The sequence below is a fragment of the Cucurbita maxima genome, unplaced genomic scaffold, assembly GCF_002738345.1.
Source record: "Cucurbita maxima cultivar Rimu unplaced genomic scaffold, Cmax_1.0 Cma_Scf00009, whole genome shotgun sequence".
NCBI classification, from domain to species: Eukaryota; Viridiplantae; Streptophyta; class Magnoliopsida; order Cucurbitales; family Cucurbitaceae; genus Cucurbita; species Cucurbita maxima.
The window spans coordinates 3139540-3154527 of record NW_019272025.1 but is presented as its reverse complement, the minus strand read 5'-3'; the positions used below and the strand labels follow the sequence as shown (position 1 = coordinate 3154527).

The 14988-nt window shown below is 34.3% G+C and overlaps 3 protein-coding genes across 9 annotated transcripts; 1 reads left to right on the top strand and 2 right to left on the bottom strand.

Annotated features, from left to right (window-relative positions):
• The first annotated feature begins 1106 nt into the window (after positions 1 to 1106).
• On the top strand, positions 1107 to 5862 carry LOC111483689 (histone deacetylase 19-like). 4 transcript variants are annotated; one of them, XM_023129947.1, is made up of 8 exons: positions 1107 to 1186; positions 1494 to 2104; positions 2443 to 2883; positions 3539 to 3769; positions 4608 to 4678; positions 4768 to 4825; positions 4957 to 5019; positions 5259 to 5862. In XM_023129947.1, the coding sequence occupies exons 2-8, from the start codon at positions 1577 to 1579 to the stop codon at positions 5343 to 5345; spliced, it is 1479 nt and encodes a 492-aa protein (XP_022985715.1). In that variant the 5' UTR covers positions 1107 to 1186; positions 1494 to 1576; the 3' UTR covers positions 5346 to 5862. The 4 variants fall into 4 exon arrangements, with proteins under 4 accessions (XP_022985715.1, XP_022985718.1, XP_022985717.1 ...); XM_023129950.1 differs by having other exon boundaries at positions 1120 to 1186; positions 1553 to 2104; XM_023129949.1 differs by having other exon boundaries at positions 1135 to 1209.
• A 959-nt stretch (positions 5863 to 6821) lies between these two features.
• LOC111483723 (UDP-rhamnose/UDP-galactose transporter 3-like) lies at positions 6822 to 9315 on the bottom strand. 4 transcript variants are annotated; one of them, XR_002718411.1, is made up of 7 exons: positions 8693 to 9315; positions 8378 to 8615; positions 8086 to 8270; positions 7800 to 8000; positions 7541 to 7702; positions 6937 to 7436; positions 6822 to 6858 (listed from the first exon to the last, which is right to left on the bottom strand). XR_002718411.1 is itself a non-coding variant. In XM_023130002.1 (6 exons), exons 1-6 carry the CDS (start codon positions 8693 to 8695, stop codon positions 7077 to 7079), a joined length of 1149 nt encoding a protein of 382 aa, XP_022985770.1. In that variant the 5' UTR covers positions 8696 to 9315; the 3' UTR covers positions 6931 to 7076. The 4 variants fall into 4 exon arrangements, 3 of the variants coding, with proteins under 3 accessions (XP_022985770.1, XP_022985772.1, XP_022985771.1); XM_023130002.1 differs by lacking the exon at positions 6822 to 6858 and having other exon boundaries at positions 6931 to 7436; XM_023130004.1 differs by lacking the exon at positions 6822 to 6858 and having other exon boundaries at positions 6931 to 7436; positions 8378 to 8605.
• Positions 9316 to 9423: 108 nt separating this feature from the next.
• On the bottom strand, positions 9424 to 14155 carry LOC111483724 (ankyrin repeat domain-containing protein 2B-like). The gene is made up of 9 exons (XM_023130005.1): positions 14014 to 14155; positions 13833 to 13879; positions 12700 to 12857; positions 12091 to 12303; positions 11839 to 11987; positions 11512 to 11677; positions 10413 to 10505; positions 9897 to 10036; positions 9424 to 9810 (listed from the first exon to the last, which is right to left on the bottom strand). Exons 2-9 carry the CDS (start codon positions 13864 to 13866, stop codon positions 9711 to 9713), a joined length of 1053 nt encoding a protein of 350 aa, XP_022985773.1. The 5' UTR covers positions 13867 to 13879; positions 14014 to 14155; the 3' UTR covers positions 9424 to 9710.
• Positions 14156 to 14988: the final 833 nt, after the last annotated feature.

Here is a 14988-nt window from a genome sequence, read left to right as displayed (position 1 = left end):
CAATTTAATTTTTCTTTTTCTGAAAAAACCATTTTTATTCCTATTTAGATATTATCATTTTATCACCTGTCTTAATAGGTCTTGTTAGATAAACACGACTCTCTACAATGATATGATATTATGTACTTTCGATCTAAATACTGCTTTGAGCTTTCCCAAAATACCTTATACCATTGGAGAGAGTATTCTTTGATTATAATCTTACTGTGTTCAGTGACTGCCTTTGATACCAATCTATTCTGACCCATTTTTTAGAATTGTAACATTTTTTTTTCGAATTTGTCAGATTAATCTGACAAAAAAAAATTTCACTCCCAAACTTGAACAGAAATTTGGGTTTTTTAAAAAAATTAAACCCGTTTAAATACAATTTATTCTAGAACAAATTAAAGGAGGATTTAGTTATATAAATTGTGGCATAAATATTAAATATGATTAACATCTAAAAATCAAACATTATTGTTTGTTTTATGGGTTCATTGTTTTTAATAGATTTTACTGATTATGTTTATGGGGTTTTTCTTTCTAATAAATTAATGTAATTATAAATTAAATTTTATATTATTCCTATATTAATTAGTTAATTGTTTGATTAAAGTAAGATTAAAAAAATATGAAAATAAAAACATAATTGAAAAACTGTTTAACATTAAATGAGTTTAATTAGTACAAAAAAATAGTATAAGCTATTTTTTAAGTAAACCGTAGCCTTTAAATACGAATTTAATATTCTAATTTTGACCTAAACTTCAAAAAAAAAAAAAAATAATAATAATAATAATTTTTTATATGCATAAATAATTTTACAATTTGATAATACTTGATCTTAATTTCTAAAAGAATATTTTATTTTTTACATTATCATATTACAAATTTTTGTCACGTTTTATATTTAGATTATAGCATAGTAAAAGTCAATTTATACCCAACTTTAACGTGTATCAATTAAAACTTAAAATTAATTATTATATCTATTTTATTTTAATTTTTCATACATTAATAAATTTAGATCTATCTAAATAAATATATATAAAGAAAAATTTATAAAAATAAAAATATATTAAATTGTGAAATATTAGAAGTATATATTAACGATAATATTAACTATATTAGGCTTCAATTTCATCGTCTCGTTGTTGAGCATAGTGAGGAAGGTATTGGGGCCGCTTCTTCCACCATTCTCGAGGTGCGCTCTCTTCTCGGCTTCAGGTTTTTGTTCTTGTTTTGTTTGCTCATTCTTCAGGGTAGATCAATTTCCTTAACCTTTCTTTACTGTGTTACGTTTCTCGCTCGCATCGAAGTTCTACTTCGTTTACTTTCATTACGAGAAGGTAGTTTCATTAACCGTTGTTTTTGCCTGAATCTGGATGTTGACGTTAAGTTAGAGACTACAATTTTCTTTGGTTCATTGTTTTCGTTTTTGATGTTCGCTCTCTGAATTTCGTTTTGGGATAAAATCTGATTGAATTCCTGTGGGTTCTGACCATCTGTAGTTAAGTATTTTGGTGACCCAACTCAAAGTTAGGATACTTCTTGGCTGTTTTTGTCCTAGAATTCTTTGTACCTCGTGGGGGGTATGGAGACAGGCGGCAATTCATTATCATCTGGGCCTGACGCCGTGAAGAGGAAGGTCAGCTATTTCTACGACCCTGAGGTCGGAAATTACTATTATGGTCAGGGGCACCCAATGAAGCCACATCGAATCCGAATGACGCATGCCCTTCTCGCCCATTATGGCTTACTCCAGCATATGCAGGTCTTCAAGCCTCTTCCTGCGAGAGATAAAGTCCTCTGCAGATTTCACGCTGATGATTATGTGGCGTTTCTTAAAAACATTACCCCTGAAACGCAGCAAGACCAGTTGAGACAGCTTAAGCGCTTCAATGTTGGTGAGGACTGTCCTGTCTTCGATGGCCTTTATTCTTTTTGTCAAACTTATGCTGGTGGATCTGTTGGTGGTGCCGTTAAGTTAAACCATAAGGTTTGTGATATTGCTGTCAATTGGTCTGGTGGTCTACACCATGCGAAGAAGTGCGAAGCTTCTGGGTTCTGTTATGTCAATGATATTGTTCTGGCGATACTGGAGCTCCTTAAACATTATGAGGTTCGTGTAGCTACAGAAGTATTAACCATTAATTATTAGTTGTTCGATTTTTCTTTCTAATCCATCCTGAGGCATGATTAACTATTAACTGTTGTAAATCTTTCATTTGTCCTGTGATACCATATCATATTAACGTAGTGCACCACTGATTAATGGTAAAGACTCAAGATATGCAATTTTTTTTTTTTTTTTGTAATCTTTAATCACTATCACTTCATGTAGTATGGTGGTTGTGGTTTGAATAAACTCATACTTGGAATAGGATGCATCTTGAAAAAATTTTATTTTGTTATTTTTTGCATGTTGATCTTGTGATTGTGAAACTTCTTTATGTGCAGCGTGTTTTATATGTTGACATTGATATCCACCATGGAGATGGTGTTGAAGAGGCTTTTTATACAACAGACAGAGTCATGACTGTATCGTTCCACAAATTTGGAGATTATTTTCCTGGTACAGGAGATATAAGAGACATTGGTTATGGGAAAGGAAAGTACTACTCACTTAATGTTCCTTTGGATGATGGAATTGATGATGAGAGCTATCATTACTTGTTCAAACCTATAATGGGAAAAGTTATGGAAGTTTTTAGACCTGGTGCTGTTGTTCTCCAATGTGGTGCTGACTCTCTTTCTGGCGATAGGCTAGGATGCTTTAACCTGTCAATAAAAGGTCATGGAGAGTGTGTTAGATATATGAGATCATTCAATGTGCCTCTATTACTGCTTGGTGGGGGTGGCTATACCATCCGTAATGTCGCTCGCTGCTGGTGCTACGAGGTACACATTTTGCTTTCAAAGAATGATTTTTGTATGATCAAGTGTTGGTTCCTTCTTGTATCTTTTGCTACAAAGTTTTGGAAAGTGCACCCCTTTATCTTATTATCTCATAACGAGTGAGGCAAATGATATAATTTAAGATTGTGCTTTAGGAAGGGCAATGGAATAGAAGCATCGTACTTGTTCATGACAACTCAATTACTGACTAATATGTCTCAATTCTATATAATTTGAAGGTTTGCTTTGGTTTGTATGATATGAGTCATCTCAAACTAAACAAATTTATAATCCACAAAGATTGTGATTGACTTCTTTTGGGAACATATGTATTGAAGTTTCTGACCAATGGAGACATCAGAAATTCCTTATCCCATTTCTTTTATGTCACAGTATGCCTGTGTTTTCCAAATTAGAAAAAAAAAAAAAAAAAAAAAAAAAAAAAAAAAAAAAAAAGATCATGTGGAGGGAGCTGATGAACTCTGTGGCTTCATAATAGTAGTATGTTTTACTATTTTCATGGTGGGATGTTAAGAATTTCTATTTTCTATAAAGTCTCATTGTCCTTGATGCTAGATTGTTATTCTAAAGTTCTTTCTTGTCTCTATATCATTTTTCTGACCTGCTGTTTTACATTGAACTGTCACATGGAGTGCAGACAGGAGTTGCTCTTGGGGTGGAGGTTGATGACAAAATGCCACAGCATGAATATTATGAATATTTTGGTCCTGATTACACTCTGCATGTTGCTCCCAGTAATATGGAGAACAAAAATACACACCTTATGTTGGAAGAAATACAGGGAAAGCTACTTGAATACCTTACACGGCTTCAGCATGCGCCCAGTGTTCCATTTCAAGAAAGGCCTCCTGATACTGAACTCCCTGAGGTAGGTTAACATAATATAATTTGTTTCATTAGTTTTATCCTCTCTTAAATTTAACATTTCTTTTTATGTTGTCATTCCCACAGAAGTAATGAGAAGAGTTCTTATTGATTGCACTGTAGATATGATTTTGGATTAACTTTTTATAACACGAAAATATTCATTGACCTCATATTTCGCAAGATTCACCAACTTTGAAAACAATTCTAAGATACAGCTTATAATTATCACATTACCTTTTACTAATTATTAAGTAATTACTGATTAATAATCCAAGGGTTAGTAATATTTCTTTAAATACCTTCGGATTTAACCTAGAGGTGATGGTTGCTAGTGACCTGGGCAACTTGAGATATTCTACACATGATTGATTTTGGTTAGTAGTCTCCAATTCCATATCTGGCAAAGGTTGAACAGTTGGAGTATTCATGAGTTACGAGTTGATATGCTTATTGAACTGCATTCGATGTGACTCCTGTCTGTCAAATGAGTCACGTGTTGATTTTTGGTATCACTTTTCCTCATGTTTCTCTGCCAACCTGTATGCACTTCGCACCTGTGGTTTTTTCTTTTTTGCTCCATATGAAAATAAATCCAGTGTGTTTGTGTGGTGTTGCTAGTCTTCTAGGCATGGTGACAATAATTTGTTGAAAAATGTAAAATGGTAATGCAGGTTCAGTATGAGAAAACTTTATACTTGAGACGCAAAATCTGTGCCTTTTCCCCCTTCTATTTGTTGTTTATTAGGAAATAGGAAACAAATTTAAATTGGTAATTTGTTTGATTAATTATGTCATTGGTAATTGTCTCTTGATTGCAAACTGTTAAATATGATCTTCAGGCGGATGAAGACCAGGAGGATAAGGATGAGAGATGGGATCCAGACTCAGATATGAAAGTTGACGAAGAGAGGTATTTCGTTTTGTACTTGATTTCTTTTCAATTTTATCTTTACAATCCTTATTATCTTAACTTCTGCATTTTACTTGCCGTTTGGACAGAAAACCCATCCCAAGCAGAGTTAAAAGAGAAACGGTTGAGACTGAAATCAAAGATCCGGTATGCTCTAATTGAATATAGGATGTCCTATTTTTTTTCATGCCCATGCCGTGTTACATTTCCTGATTCAAGCTACCATTCATGATATATATATTTGCTTTTTGATTCTTTATGGCTTTAATTTTTTTTAGGAAGTTAATCCCGAGAGTACTAGAGGTTTAGAAAAAGCAGCTGCGGAGGCTACAAGTGCAAAGGTGAAAAATCTCTGGAAAATGGAAGCTATGAAATATTCTCTTTACAAGTTTGAAATAGAAAGCCATCACTTTTAATTGAAATGATTTGTCTTAGAAGGTTCCCCCGGAGATATTCTTCTTCTCTTGTACCTTACATAATCTTTTATGAAAAATTTTCGTTTTCCAAAAATAAAATAAAATGAAATAATGACATTTCATCTTTAGTACTCATTTGTTATGTGTTTATACTGCACTTGCAGGCTTTAGATATAGGTTCTCTCAAACTTGAAGAGTCGGGCGTAAAACTCGAAGAGACCAGCAAGCAGAATGACCAAATGTTTCCCTAGTGTTTGAAGGGTGAAGAGGGCAGGGGATCAAATACAAGAACAACTGACTCCAAGTAAATAGAGGTGACTTTTGACATTCTTTGTTGCACAGATTTTTTAGACTTGGTAGTTTTGGTGCAAGAATGAGCTGAGTCGTGGAAATCTCGTTGTGCCTCAAGTATTTGTGTATAAAAGTCTGGAGTTGATATGGATTATCTTATTATTTAGACCAGTTATGATGATTTGCGAAATGTTGTGGTGGGGCAACCTTGACATGTTATTTGTACTGAGGTTTCCATGTAAATCACCATGGAGAATAGAGTTTTCTGAAATCTGTAGGTCATGTCACTAGAGCTACTTAGTTCTTTGCCACCCTATGTTTTCTGAAATACGTTTCTTTGATCAAGATGTTAGAGGTTAGAATTCTCGTTTCCGAGAATTGCCATTTGAAACTTTGCAGTAGGGATGGAGAATTCTTATTTTGGGATGGGGACACAATTTTCATTCCATCTAAAAGTTATATAAATCCTCTATTCTATGGTTTTCCAACCTTTTCTTCCCTTCTTTGACTACGTAGCATGCTTCATCTTCATCTTCATCACTTCTTACATTATTATGAAATTCGTTATAAATTAATTATTGACTGTATAGAAATATCATCAACAATAACATCTAATATGTTATTGTCTTAATTATTCAATTAGATTTCAACTTTGAACTACAATTTTCATACTTCAAGAGAACGAACATCTTTTAATCTTAAATGATTTAAGTAGCTTTAGTTATTTGAATTGATATAATACTAAGAGTTGATGACTATGTATGTGTATATAGTCCAAAGACAAAAAGAATTATATTACATGAGATTCAGATATAATAATTGAACAATGGATTAAAGACACCAGTGGTATCTCTACATCTTAACTTCACTTATGTAAGTAGGAAAAGGATTCATCTCATCCGTTCTGGTGATATTCAAAACTATATGTTTGAACTTTACCATTGTTCATTTGTCGAATAAAAAATAACTAGTAGAGCTCAGTGTAAGGTGGGGAATAGATAATTTGAGGAGGGGATAATGAAGGGTGCAACAAGTTGTAACAACCCAAGTCCACCAGTAGCTGATATTGTCCCGTTAAGTATCGCTATCGATTATTTGAGGAGGAGATAATGAAGGGGTGCAACAAGTTGTAACAACCCAAACCCACCATTAGTTGATATTGTCCCGTTAAGTATCGCTATCGATTTTAAAACGTGTCTAATAGGGAGAGATTTCTACATCTTGATAAAGAATGTTTTGTTTTTCTCTCCAACCAATGTAAGATCTTACACATACAGTTGGAAGTGACCATGTAATTACAACACTATTTTGAGATGAGGTTTTGTAGTACTTTGTCTTCTTTGTTGAGAGTTGCAATCAAAGATCAATCACGATTGGTATGATCTCTTTTGAGTAAAACTAAAAGTAAAGCAATGATAGTTTTATGCTCAACATAGAAGATTCCAATTCATTGATATTATGATTTACAGCGACCTATGTAATCATCATACCCTAAATACCATGAATTTTCCAATGTATGGATAATATCCTATTATATTACCTTTCCACAACAATTTCAAATACTTTTATTCAAATACAAATTTCACAATCTAGAATAACCATTTAGGGGACTTAAAATCCACATTGGTGGGTAACAAATGGCAGAGCAAAAAGGAAAAAAAAGTACAGAAAAAAAGAGAAACTGATTCATATCATTTTGGGAGCTGACCAAGCTCTTCATCTCTCAAACTACTGTCATCCATCCCCTCCTTCAACAGCATCAACTCCTCATCTGAAAGTTGGCTCTTTGGCTGAGGGATGGACATTGCATTGGCTTGCTTCTCAATCTCAACGGCCCAGCTATACACCACCATCCCAATAATGGCAAGAACCATCCCTGATATGTTTTTCAATGTCATCTCTGAATCGAACAGCAGCCACCCCAACATCAGGACGCATACCGTCTTCATATGGCCTAAAACCTGGAACGATACAGCTGAGAAGCGCCCGATGCATAAATATTGACTGATGTTGCAGAACACAGCTAGGGAGCATGACAGTAATATGAAGCACTGCAACATTCGTTAAGGATAGATGTTGGTTGGAGCCCTTTTGGTCCTTGGTTCAATTATGAAAGCAAAAGCAAAACGAATACGAGATTCGAATAACGACTTACAAATGCACTAAAAGCGTAGTTGTATTTCAGTAGAGATTTACTAGTAAGGCAGTAGTCAATGAATGGGCCAACTGTTAGAAGGGAAAGTGCTTGGATGGGAGCTGTCTTGCTTAGTAATTCAAAGGATCCTATTGAGTACTTCTTCTGTAATGAACCTATAGACTGTTTAATCAATGTAAAAGTGATGAGCTTGATGTCTCAGAATTAGGTGCAACACTGAATCTAAAGTGATTTTAAAGGGAGAAAAGATAATGCTTACAATTTGTTGCAGTGATGTGCATAAGATTGCTACTAAGGCACAGAGAAAGCCTTTGGCATTAACTTTCACATCAGTCACTGTACAGACACCGACACCGACAACGACCACAACAACGGCCATCTTCACTTCCCTAGAGTATTGTTTTCCATGAAGAATCCACTCCATGACACACACCACAGGTATCATGCTTAGCTTTGATATCTACAAGCACGTGAAGCAGCAACGAAGTTTTGTTATCGTTGATGATGATGAGTGATAACAAAGGGTAAGGAGACGAGGATTGAACCTGATAAAATCCAACAGAGTTTAACATGAGGCTGAAGTTCATGGCTGTTATCGACGTGTTGGCGATAATTGAGAACCAAAGAAGCTCCCAGAAGGGAACAGATTTGGATTCAGAATAGCCAGAGGCATTTGAAATCCAGCCCACCAACGCAGTCACAGAAAAGTGAAATCCAGTTAACGTTGTAGCTGAAACAAAAGAAGAAAGCCTTGGATCAAAGCAACTAACTGATGTAATAAAAGAGGTGCATTATGGAAATGAAATTTGAAACTGAAAGTGAAGAAGAGATACAAACCAAAGGAAAAGGCGAAGCCAGTTTGGGACATGAGCTGCTTGTTGACCATGATAATTCCCACTGAGCTGATTATGTTCATACCCCAAGCTCCAACATCTGATACAGAGGACTTTCTCTCCTCCATGACCCTTTTCTTCTTCTTCTTCAAATCCAGACCAAAAAACTTGCTCCTTTTGGGCGATTTGTCTTTGTTCGAAGATATTGCTCCCAAATTCATAAGAAAGGCTGCTAGTAAAGGCTAAACTTAGATGAAATGAGAGTTGAAAGCCAGAAGAAAGAAAATTAAGTTTCATTAATTACCGTGGGTCAGCTTACCATGTTTTTAAATGCTCGTCGTTTGAATCTTTTTCCCACTAACTTGTTGCTGCAAAAATCAAAAGTCCACTCTCAATGCCTCCCGGCTTCAGCTTCTTCAATTCAATTGGATTTTGCTGCTTTTTGGGGCAACCTGCACGTTAACAACTTAACAAAGCCACAAATCCCCATGTAAGTTTTCGAATTTCAAGGCATAATAAGGCTTTCTTTTTAAGGTGGAGTGAAGAAGGAGACAAGTTTTTTTTTTTAACTTTACACTTCTATGGCTCTCACCTTTATCAAGATTTTGGGTTTCTTCCCAAATCCTAAGTAGCTTTGCTAGCTCCTATAGCCGCTCATAAATACAATCATGGTTGCTGCATGCATTAATAAAGCAGACTTTGATAAAGAGCCTAAGTACATCATTTAAAACTTGACTAAAACTGAAGACGTCTATAAACTTATATGGTTTCTACTTTATGACTTGAGACTTGGCTCTCTAGTTTCTACTTCGCCTCTAGGCATGTGATAAACTTCAATGTTATGGATACAATTGACTAGGCGCCCACCCTAAGGACCAGACGACTTCATTAACAAAGAAAGTACTGACTGGGAGCTTTTTCCCTGGCTTCCTACACCTGATTTCAGATCTGAGCTGCATAATGGAAAATTTTACAGCACCTGTTTGAAGCGATAGCACGCTGGCATATGCATTCCTTTCACCAAGCAAGTTAAATCTCTACCACCTTTTGCAAATTTGACTTTGGATATTATTAAAACAAGAGAAAGAATTGAACATAGGATACTCTTTGTCAAGTAGCAAGACAGTACATGATCCCAGGCACAATGCGAATAACAAAAGGCTCACACTCTACACCTCATAATAGAACAATTTTGTCTCACTGACTGTAGCATTCTAATAAAAATCACATTATTTAAAGTAAGTCGTAACTGTTTCGAAGGTAGAAAATCTAGCAACACTCGAAAGCCCGTGGCGTGCTTGAACTGTGGCAGGAAATATTTCCGGTGGCTTCAAAGTTTACAGGAAAACATCCTTCTCGAGCAATTTTAGCACCTCATGTTGGTTGTTTAGCTTGGCTACGTCTATGGGAGTCTTTCCATCCAGGTTTTGGAGAGTGCTGCACGCAGAGAAAGAGAGAATAGTGAAATTGTGAAGGAAAAGAGTATTAAATGGAGTAATGTCTTTCTAAGGCTGTTTGTTTACACTGCAGCGCCATTCTCAAGTAATAGTGCAACACACTCCTTCCTGCCATAACCAGCTGCATAATGAAGTGCAGTGTTCTTATTCTTATCCAGTGCATCCACCTTCACTCCAGCTTCAAGAAGGATCTGAGCGCATTTCACCTGTTTTTTTTTTTTTTTTTGGAGGGGAGGGGGACGTTGAAGATTGGTCATATCTCCTCAGTTCAAAAGTACACAACCAATTTAGCAAAAAGCCCAGCTGTATGTTTGACAATGTTACACCCTAATATGTATAAAAACACCATAAAATCATAGCATTTTCCAAGAAGACGGATTTCCCAGTTTTCATTATCAATTTCCCCAGAACTTAAGGACATATTCCTACAACCTATAGAACAGATCATGTTCAAGTGAGTTCATCAGCTTTTATCATCAATTTAACAGTACTACTAGGAAAATGTACTCAACATAAGTATTTGAAACGTAGTGAAAATAACAAAAAGGTTTGAAAAAAATTTCCCACAAGAAGCAATCATACCTCGCCATACCCACATGCAAAATGCAATGCGGTCCTTCCCTCTGAATCTTCTTCGTCCTTGTTCCCACCAGCTGCTAGTGCATTTTTTAAGCCCTTACAAAAACAAAAATAAGACCTGGATTAGGCACATTATTTCTGATCCCTTGGGTATCACCTTGTTCTTGTCCATCATTCTTCGTCATGAAACAAACTCCAAATTATTTCATTCTAATTTGTAGATAGACAAATTGATAACAATTTTTTTTAGGAGAAACATTTTCACTGAAAAATGAAATAAGATGAGCTAATTTCGTTGAGGCAAATCAATAATCATAATTTTTTTTTAAATTTTAATAATATAAATTGATCTAAGGTGAACAGAAAAGACTATCAAGTGATAATGAATTAATTTGTTTTACTATAAATAAAATTTGAACATCTTTATGGAATTCTATAAATAAATAAAAAATGGTTTTTGTCAGCATTTGTATTTATTGATTGAATAATCCCCAACAGAATTTCTAAACTTTTTTTAAACAGATTGAAGATAAAAATGATAAGCCGCAGTATTGCCACATGGGAAGGACAGGCAGCAAACTATAGATTATAGATATAACCCTATATCTAATTATGATAGGAAGAAATAGCTCCCCATGGGTTTCTTACATTACGTCATCTAAGGACATTGTGCCATCCCATGATATCACCCTATATTTACTTTTAATCTCAGTAGATTAACAATTCCATATCTACAGGTAAAGAAACACGCTCGCACTGTGGATGTTGATTAGCTTCCATGCATCTCAACTATTCTCATGAAATTACCAATAGTATTAGAAGATATTTATACTCTTTGAATCGTGTGTACAAGTTATTTTAATAATTAAATTAAGAATAAACAACATAAACAAAACAGCAGAGAAAAACATGACAACCAAACAACATAGATTAAAATGCAAACATTGCGAAATATGGTGATGTTACACTAATTAAGACAACTCCTAGTATAATATGCCTCTATAAGTGAGTCTGCATCTGATGATTAGATTGCAATAGTTCTTTCAAATGAACATAATGAAGGGGACCTTGAGGATAAAAATTGTGATGAACAATCAAGTACCTCGGCATCACCAACACTAGCAGTTTGATGAACTAAAGATTCATCATCATTTCCCACTTCTTCTGAATCATCTGCAACCGAACTTTCAGCATTTGCAGCATCTCCATGAACTGCAAAACCCATTGCTTCGCCCAATTTTTTCAAGACATCTCTGTCATTCCAGTACCTAAGAATGCAAATTTTCTTTCTTTAACAGAAGGGTCTGCAAATTTTCTCTCTGTCACCAACACTAGCAGTTTGATGAACTAAAAATTTTCTTTCTTAGTAGACTAATTTGTTCCAAAAATTGATGCAGGATTGGAAATAATTAACTATAGAAACCATAACCTCATCATGGCAGCTGGACCACCAGTCTCTATTTCATCTAAAATAGGCTTCAAAGTTGGATCTTCCTTGATTTGTGCCATGCGTTCCTCAAGCTGGTCCTTATTTGATGGATTTGCAAAAGTTTCCAGCATGCTAGACATAGATGGATCCTGGAAAATCATAAAATCAAATCATATTGTTTTGTTGACATGCTCTTGTAACAGAGAATGGAGAACAACAGGAGAGTATTTCAATTCAATTGACAACAAATACCTGCATTAGTGCATTGCCAAGGCGCTCAGCCATTGTCATAAATTGAGGATTCTGCATGACCTGCTGCATGGTAGAATAGTACTGTTGTGTATCAAACTGAGGAATACCCGGTTGAGCAGAAGCACCTTGAAAAGTCTTCTGAAGTTGAGACGCCATCTGGTTGAATGCAGGATCTTTTGCTATTTGAGAAGCTAATTCTTGAATGCTAGGATCCTGCAAGGAAAAAAAAATGTTCCTTTCTTTTATATTTCTATGCGTGGAAAGAAAATTGACAGAGTATGAGTTCAGTCTTCTTTTTCTCTGGGAAACAAATGGTTCTCGATGACAACAACTTCCCTTATCATGTTTCAGAAGTTGGCCACTAAAATTGAATTGAAATACCAAGACCATACACCTAATTATTAAATATGATTCATGTATAAGCCTAACACATGTAACTAAGAATGCATGTACCAATTAATTAACTATTGAAACTCCAAGTATATGTATATACTCATACATATACCTACAAGTGACCTTTCAACATAGATTCGGGTCTATTGAAGATGGCATACGTTAAGTACATGTATATACTCAACATAATGACCTTAACTATTGAAGATGGCATACGTTAAGCAAACCAGTCATTGCTGAGAAGTCAAAAGGATTTGGAGGAAACTCCCCTCCATGAGGTGAGGCTGAGGGAGATTTTGGATTATCTGGCTGCTGCTCTGCAGCAGATGTTTCACTTTTGGTATTTTTGCTATCTGACGGTGCTGTCTTCTCGTCTATAAATGGATAATGAATTATCAGAAAGAAACTAAACAAAAGAGAAGAGTTCATAAGAAATTACAATTATTTAAAAGGAAGAAGAAATGGGAAAAAGTGTTTTACATCATAATATTACTGAGATGTATCAGTTTTTCTTTAATTTCCCTGTATATTGACTTTATGTTGAGTTAGTAAATTATGTAATCTTAAAGCTTGAAAATTGGATAGCTCAAGACACGATTTTACTTTTAAAATGGGATTATTGATATTAAGAAGACGAATGTAGGGGGAAGCAGCGCCAAGATAGTTTACACGCCAAAGTTTTCTTTCGATATAGAACATAAAACTCATGGTTAGCTTTCTGTATCCCAATTATTTCTATACAGCAGTATATGCTCCTTAACATCAATAGAAAACCTCCTCTACACTCTGATCTTTCCACTCATCAATACCCTCGTGCTCTTTTGAACCTAGGCTAATATCCTTGTCCTGCCAGAAAAAATCATTTAGATAAAAAAGGGTGGACAAACCAGCAAATATTTTCGTCTTTGCACGCTTAAAGAGATGAGGTCCTACAGGGAGTTGAACCCAAGTTGCATTGTGCCTATCAAATGATCCATTACCTCCGCAGAACAAGCAGCCTCACAACTTAAACCACAATACGCTAATTCCACTCAAATTTTTAGCTTCATCAAAGTTAACATCCAATTGAGAGGCTAATTAATCAGGAAGCAAAATTCCTAGAAACCATCAAATGCTCTTCATTTGATATGCATTTTTAGCCACTCAAAACTAAAGCCTAAATCTAAGAAGGAACTTGAACAGAAGAAGAATCCTTTATTTCATGTGAAAATGAAGAGAGAGAGGAAAAAAAAAAAAAAAAAAAAACCCCACAAATCCTCCTCTCCCGAAAAGAAAAAGTCCCACAATCTAGGATGCAAACTATGAGTAATTGATAGATGGAATTACTACAAATGAAATTAGGAATTTACCAGCAGCAACATCCTTCGTCGAACTGGAAGCCATTGGAGCAACTGAACTGAATCAAAAAAAAAAATGACAGAACGGTTAAACCAACAGAATCTGGAAACTATGATTTTGGCACAGAATACTAGAAATGGAGCAGAAGAAAAGAATCAAAGACGAAAAAGAAGTTGGGAAGCAATCAAAGACCCTTTGAACTGGAAAACTTCAAACACGGCTACGATGGAGATTCCGAGATTGAACCTCAACCAGACCCCGAAGCCTGCAAGCAACTCAATCCAAGAAAAAGTCGAGAGAGGTCAGAACTTTGTAGATATGAAGATAATAAATCGCCTTCTCTTCCTCTATCACCTATCCCAATCGCTTGTAACACTTTCTTTTTTTCTTTTTCTTTTTAAATATTATTTTCTTTTATTTTATTTTGAGATATATTAAAAAATAATAATAATAATAATAATATATATATATATATATATCAAAGAAATATTTGTAAAATAACTTATATAGAGAAAATAATACTAAAAGTAGCAATTTATAATTTTTTTTAATTGTCTAAAACTATTTTTAAAATCTAAATAAAGTCTTGAATTTTTTTTTTTTTGAAATTTAAATAAGAAATCAAATGTTTATTTAAAAACAATGAAAAAAAAATAATTAGTTTTCAATTTTTGTTATTTTTAATTTGTTCTAGAAACTGGAAAAATAATTATTAATTTACCACAATTATATTTTTGGTTTTTAATTAAATTAAATGTTTTTGTTGTGTACACGCAAGCAAACAAACTAGGGTTTCAGTGGGCCCCGCAATCCTCATCTCTGCCAAACCAATGGCTATTATTAAGCGACGGAATTTATTTATTTATTTATTTATTATTATTATTATTATTATTATTATTTTGTTCGGGGCAAAGAATTTGTGGTTCTAAATTAATGTTAATTAATATTATTTAAAAAACATTTTTGTAACTGTAATTGAAAATAGTTTTTTTATAAGCTATTGGTTAATGCTTTTACTACTTTCCAAATTATTTCGTTAAATATTAAATTATTCATTTATTATGATTTAATTTTAATTTGGTACCTAGACTTATATAAAGTTTGACATTTTTTATTTTCTAAAACCAATTAAAAAAATATTACAATATACTTGTGTGAAATTACTGT

Bases quoted from the DNA above. Each gene is read 5' to 3' on its own strand.
- LOC111483723 (XM_023130002.1), bottom strand. The intron at 8,271-8,377 runs GTTTGTATCTCT...CTTTTGTTTCAG, and splicing joins TGGCTTCGCCTTTTCCTTTG to CTACAACGTTAACTGGATTT. The intron at 7,437-7,540 runs GTAAGTCGTTAT...CGAATGTTGCAG, and splicing joins ACTACGCTTTTAGTGCATTT to TGCTTCATATTACTGTCATG.
- LOC111483724 (XM_023130005.1), bottom strand. From the start codon at position 13,866: ATGGCTTCCAGTTCGACGAAGGATGTTGCTGCTG. The intron at 12,858-13,832 runs GTAAATTCCTAA...ATCCATTTATAG, and splicing joins GACGAAGGATGTTGCTGCTG to ACGAGAAGACAGCACCGTCA. The intron at 11,678-11,838 runs GTTATGGTTTCT...TTGCATTCTTAG, and splicing joins GGTCCAGCTGCCATGATGAG to GTACTGGAATGACAGAGATG.
- LOC111483689 (XM_023129947.1), top strand. From the start codon at position 1,577: ATGGAGACAGGCGGCAATTCATTATCATCTGGGCCTGACGCCGTGAAG. The intron at 2,884-3,538 runs GTACACATTTTG...CATGGAGTGCAG, and splicing joins CTCGCTGCTGGTGCTACGAG to ACAGGAGTTGCTCTTGGGGT. The intron at 4,826-4,956 runs GTATGCTCTAAT...AATTTTTTTTAG, and splicing joins AGACTGAAATCAAAGATCCG to GAAGTTAATCCCGAGAGTAC.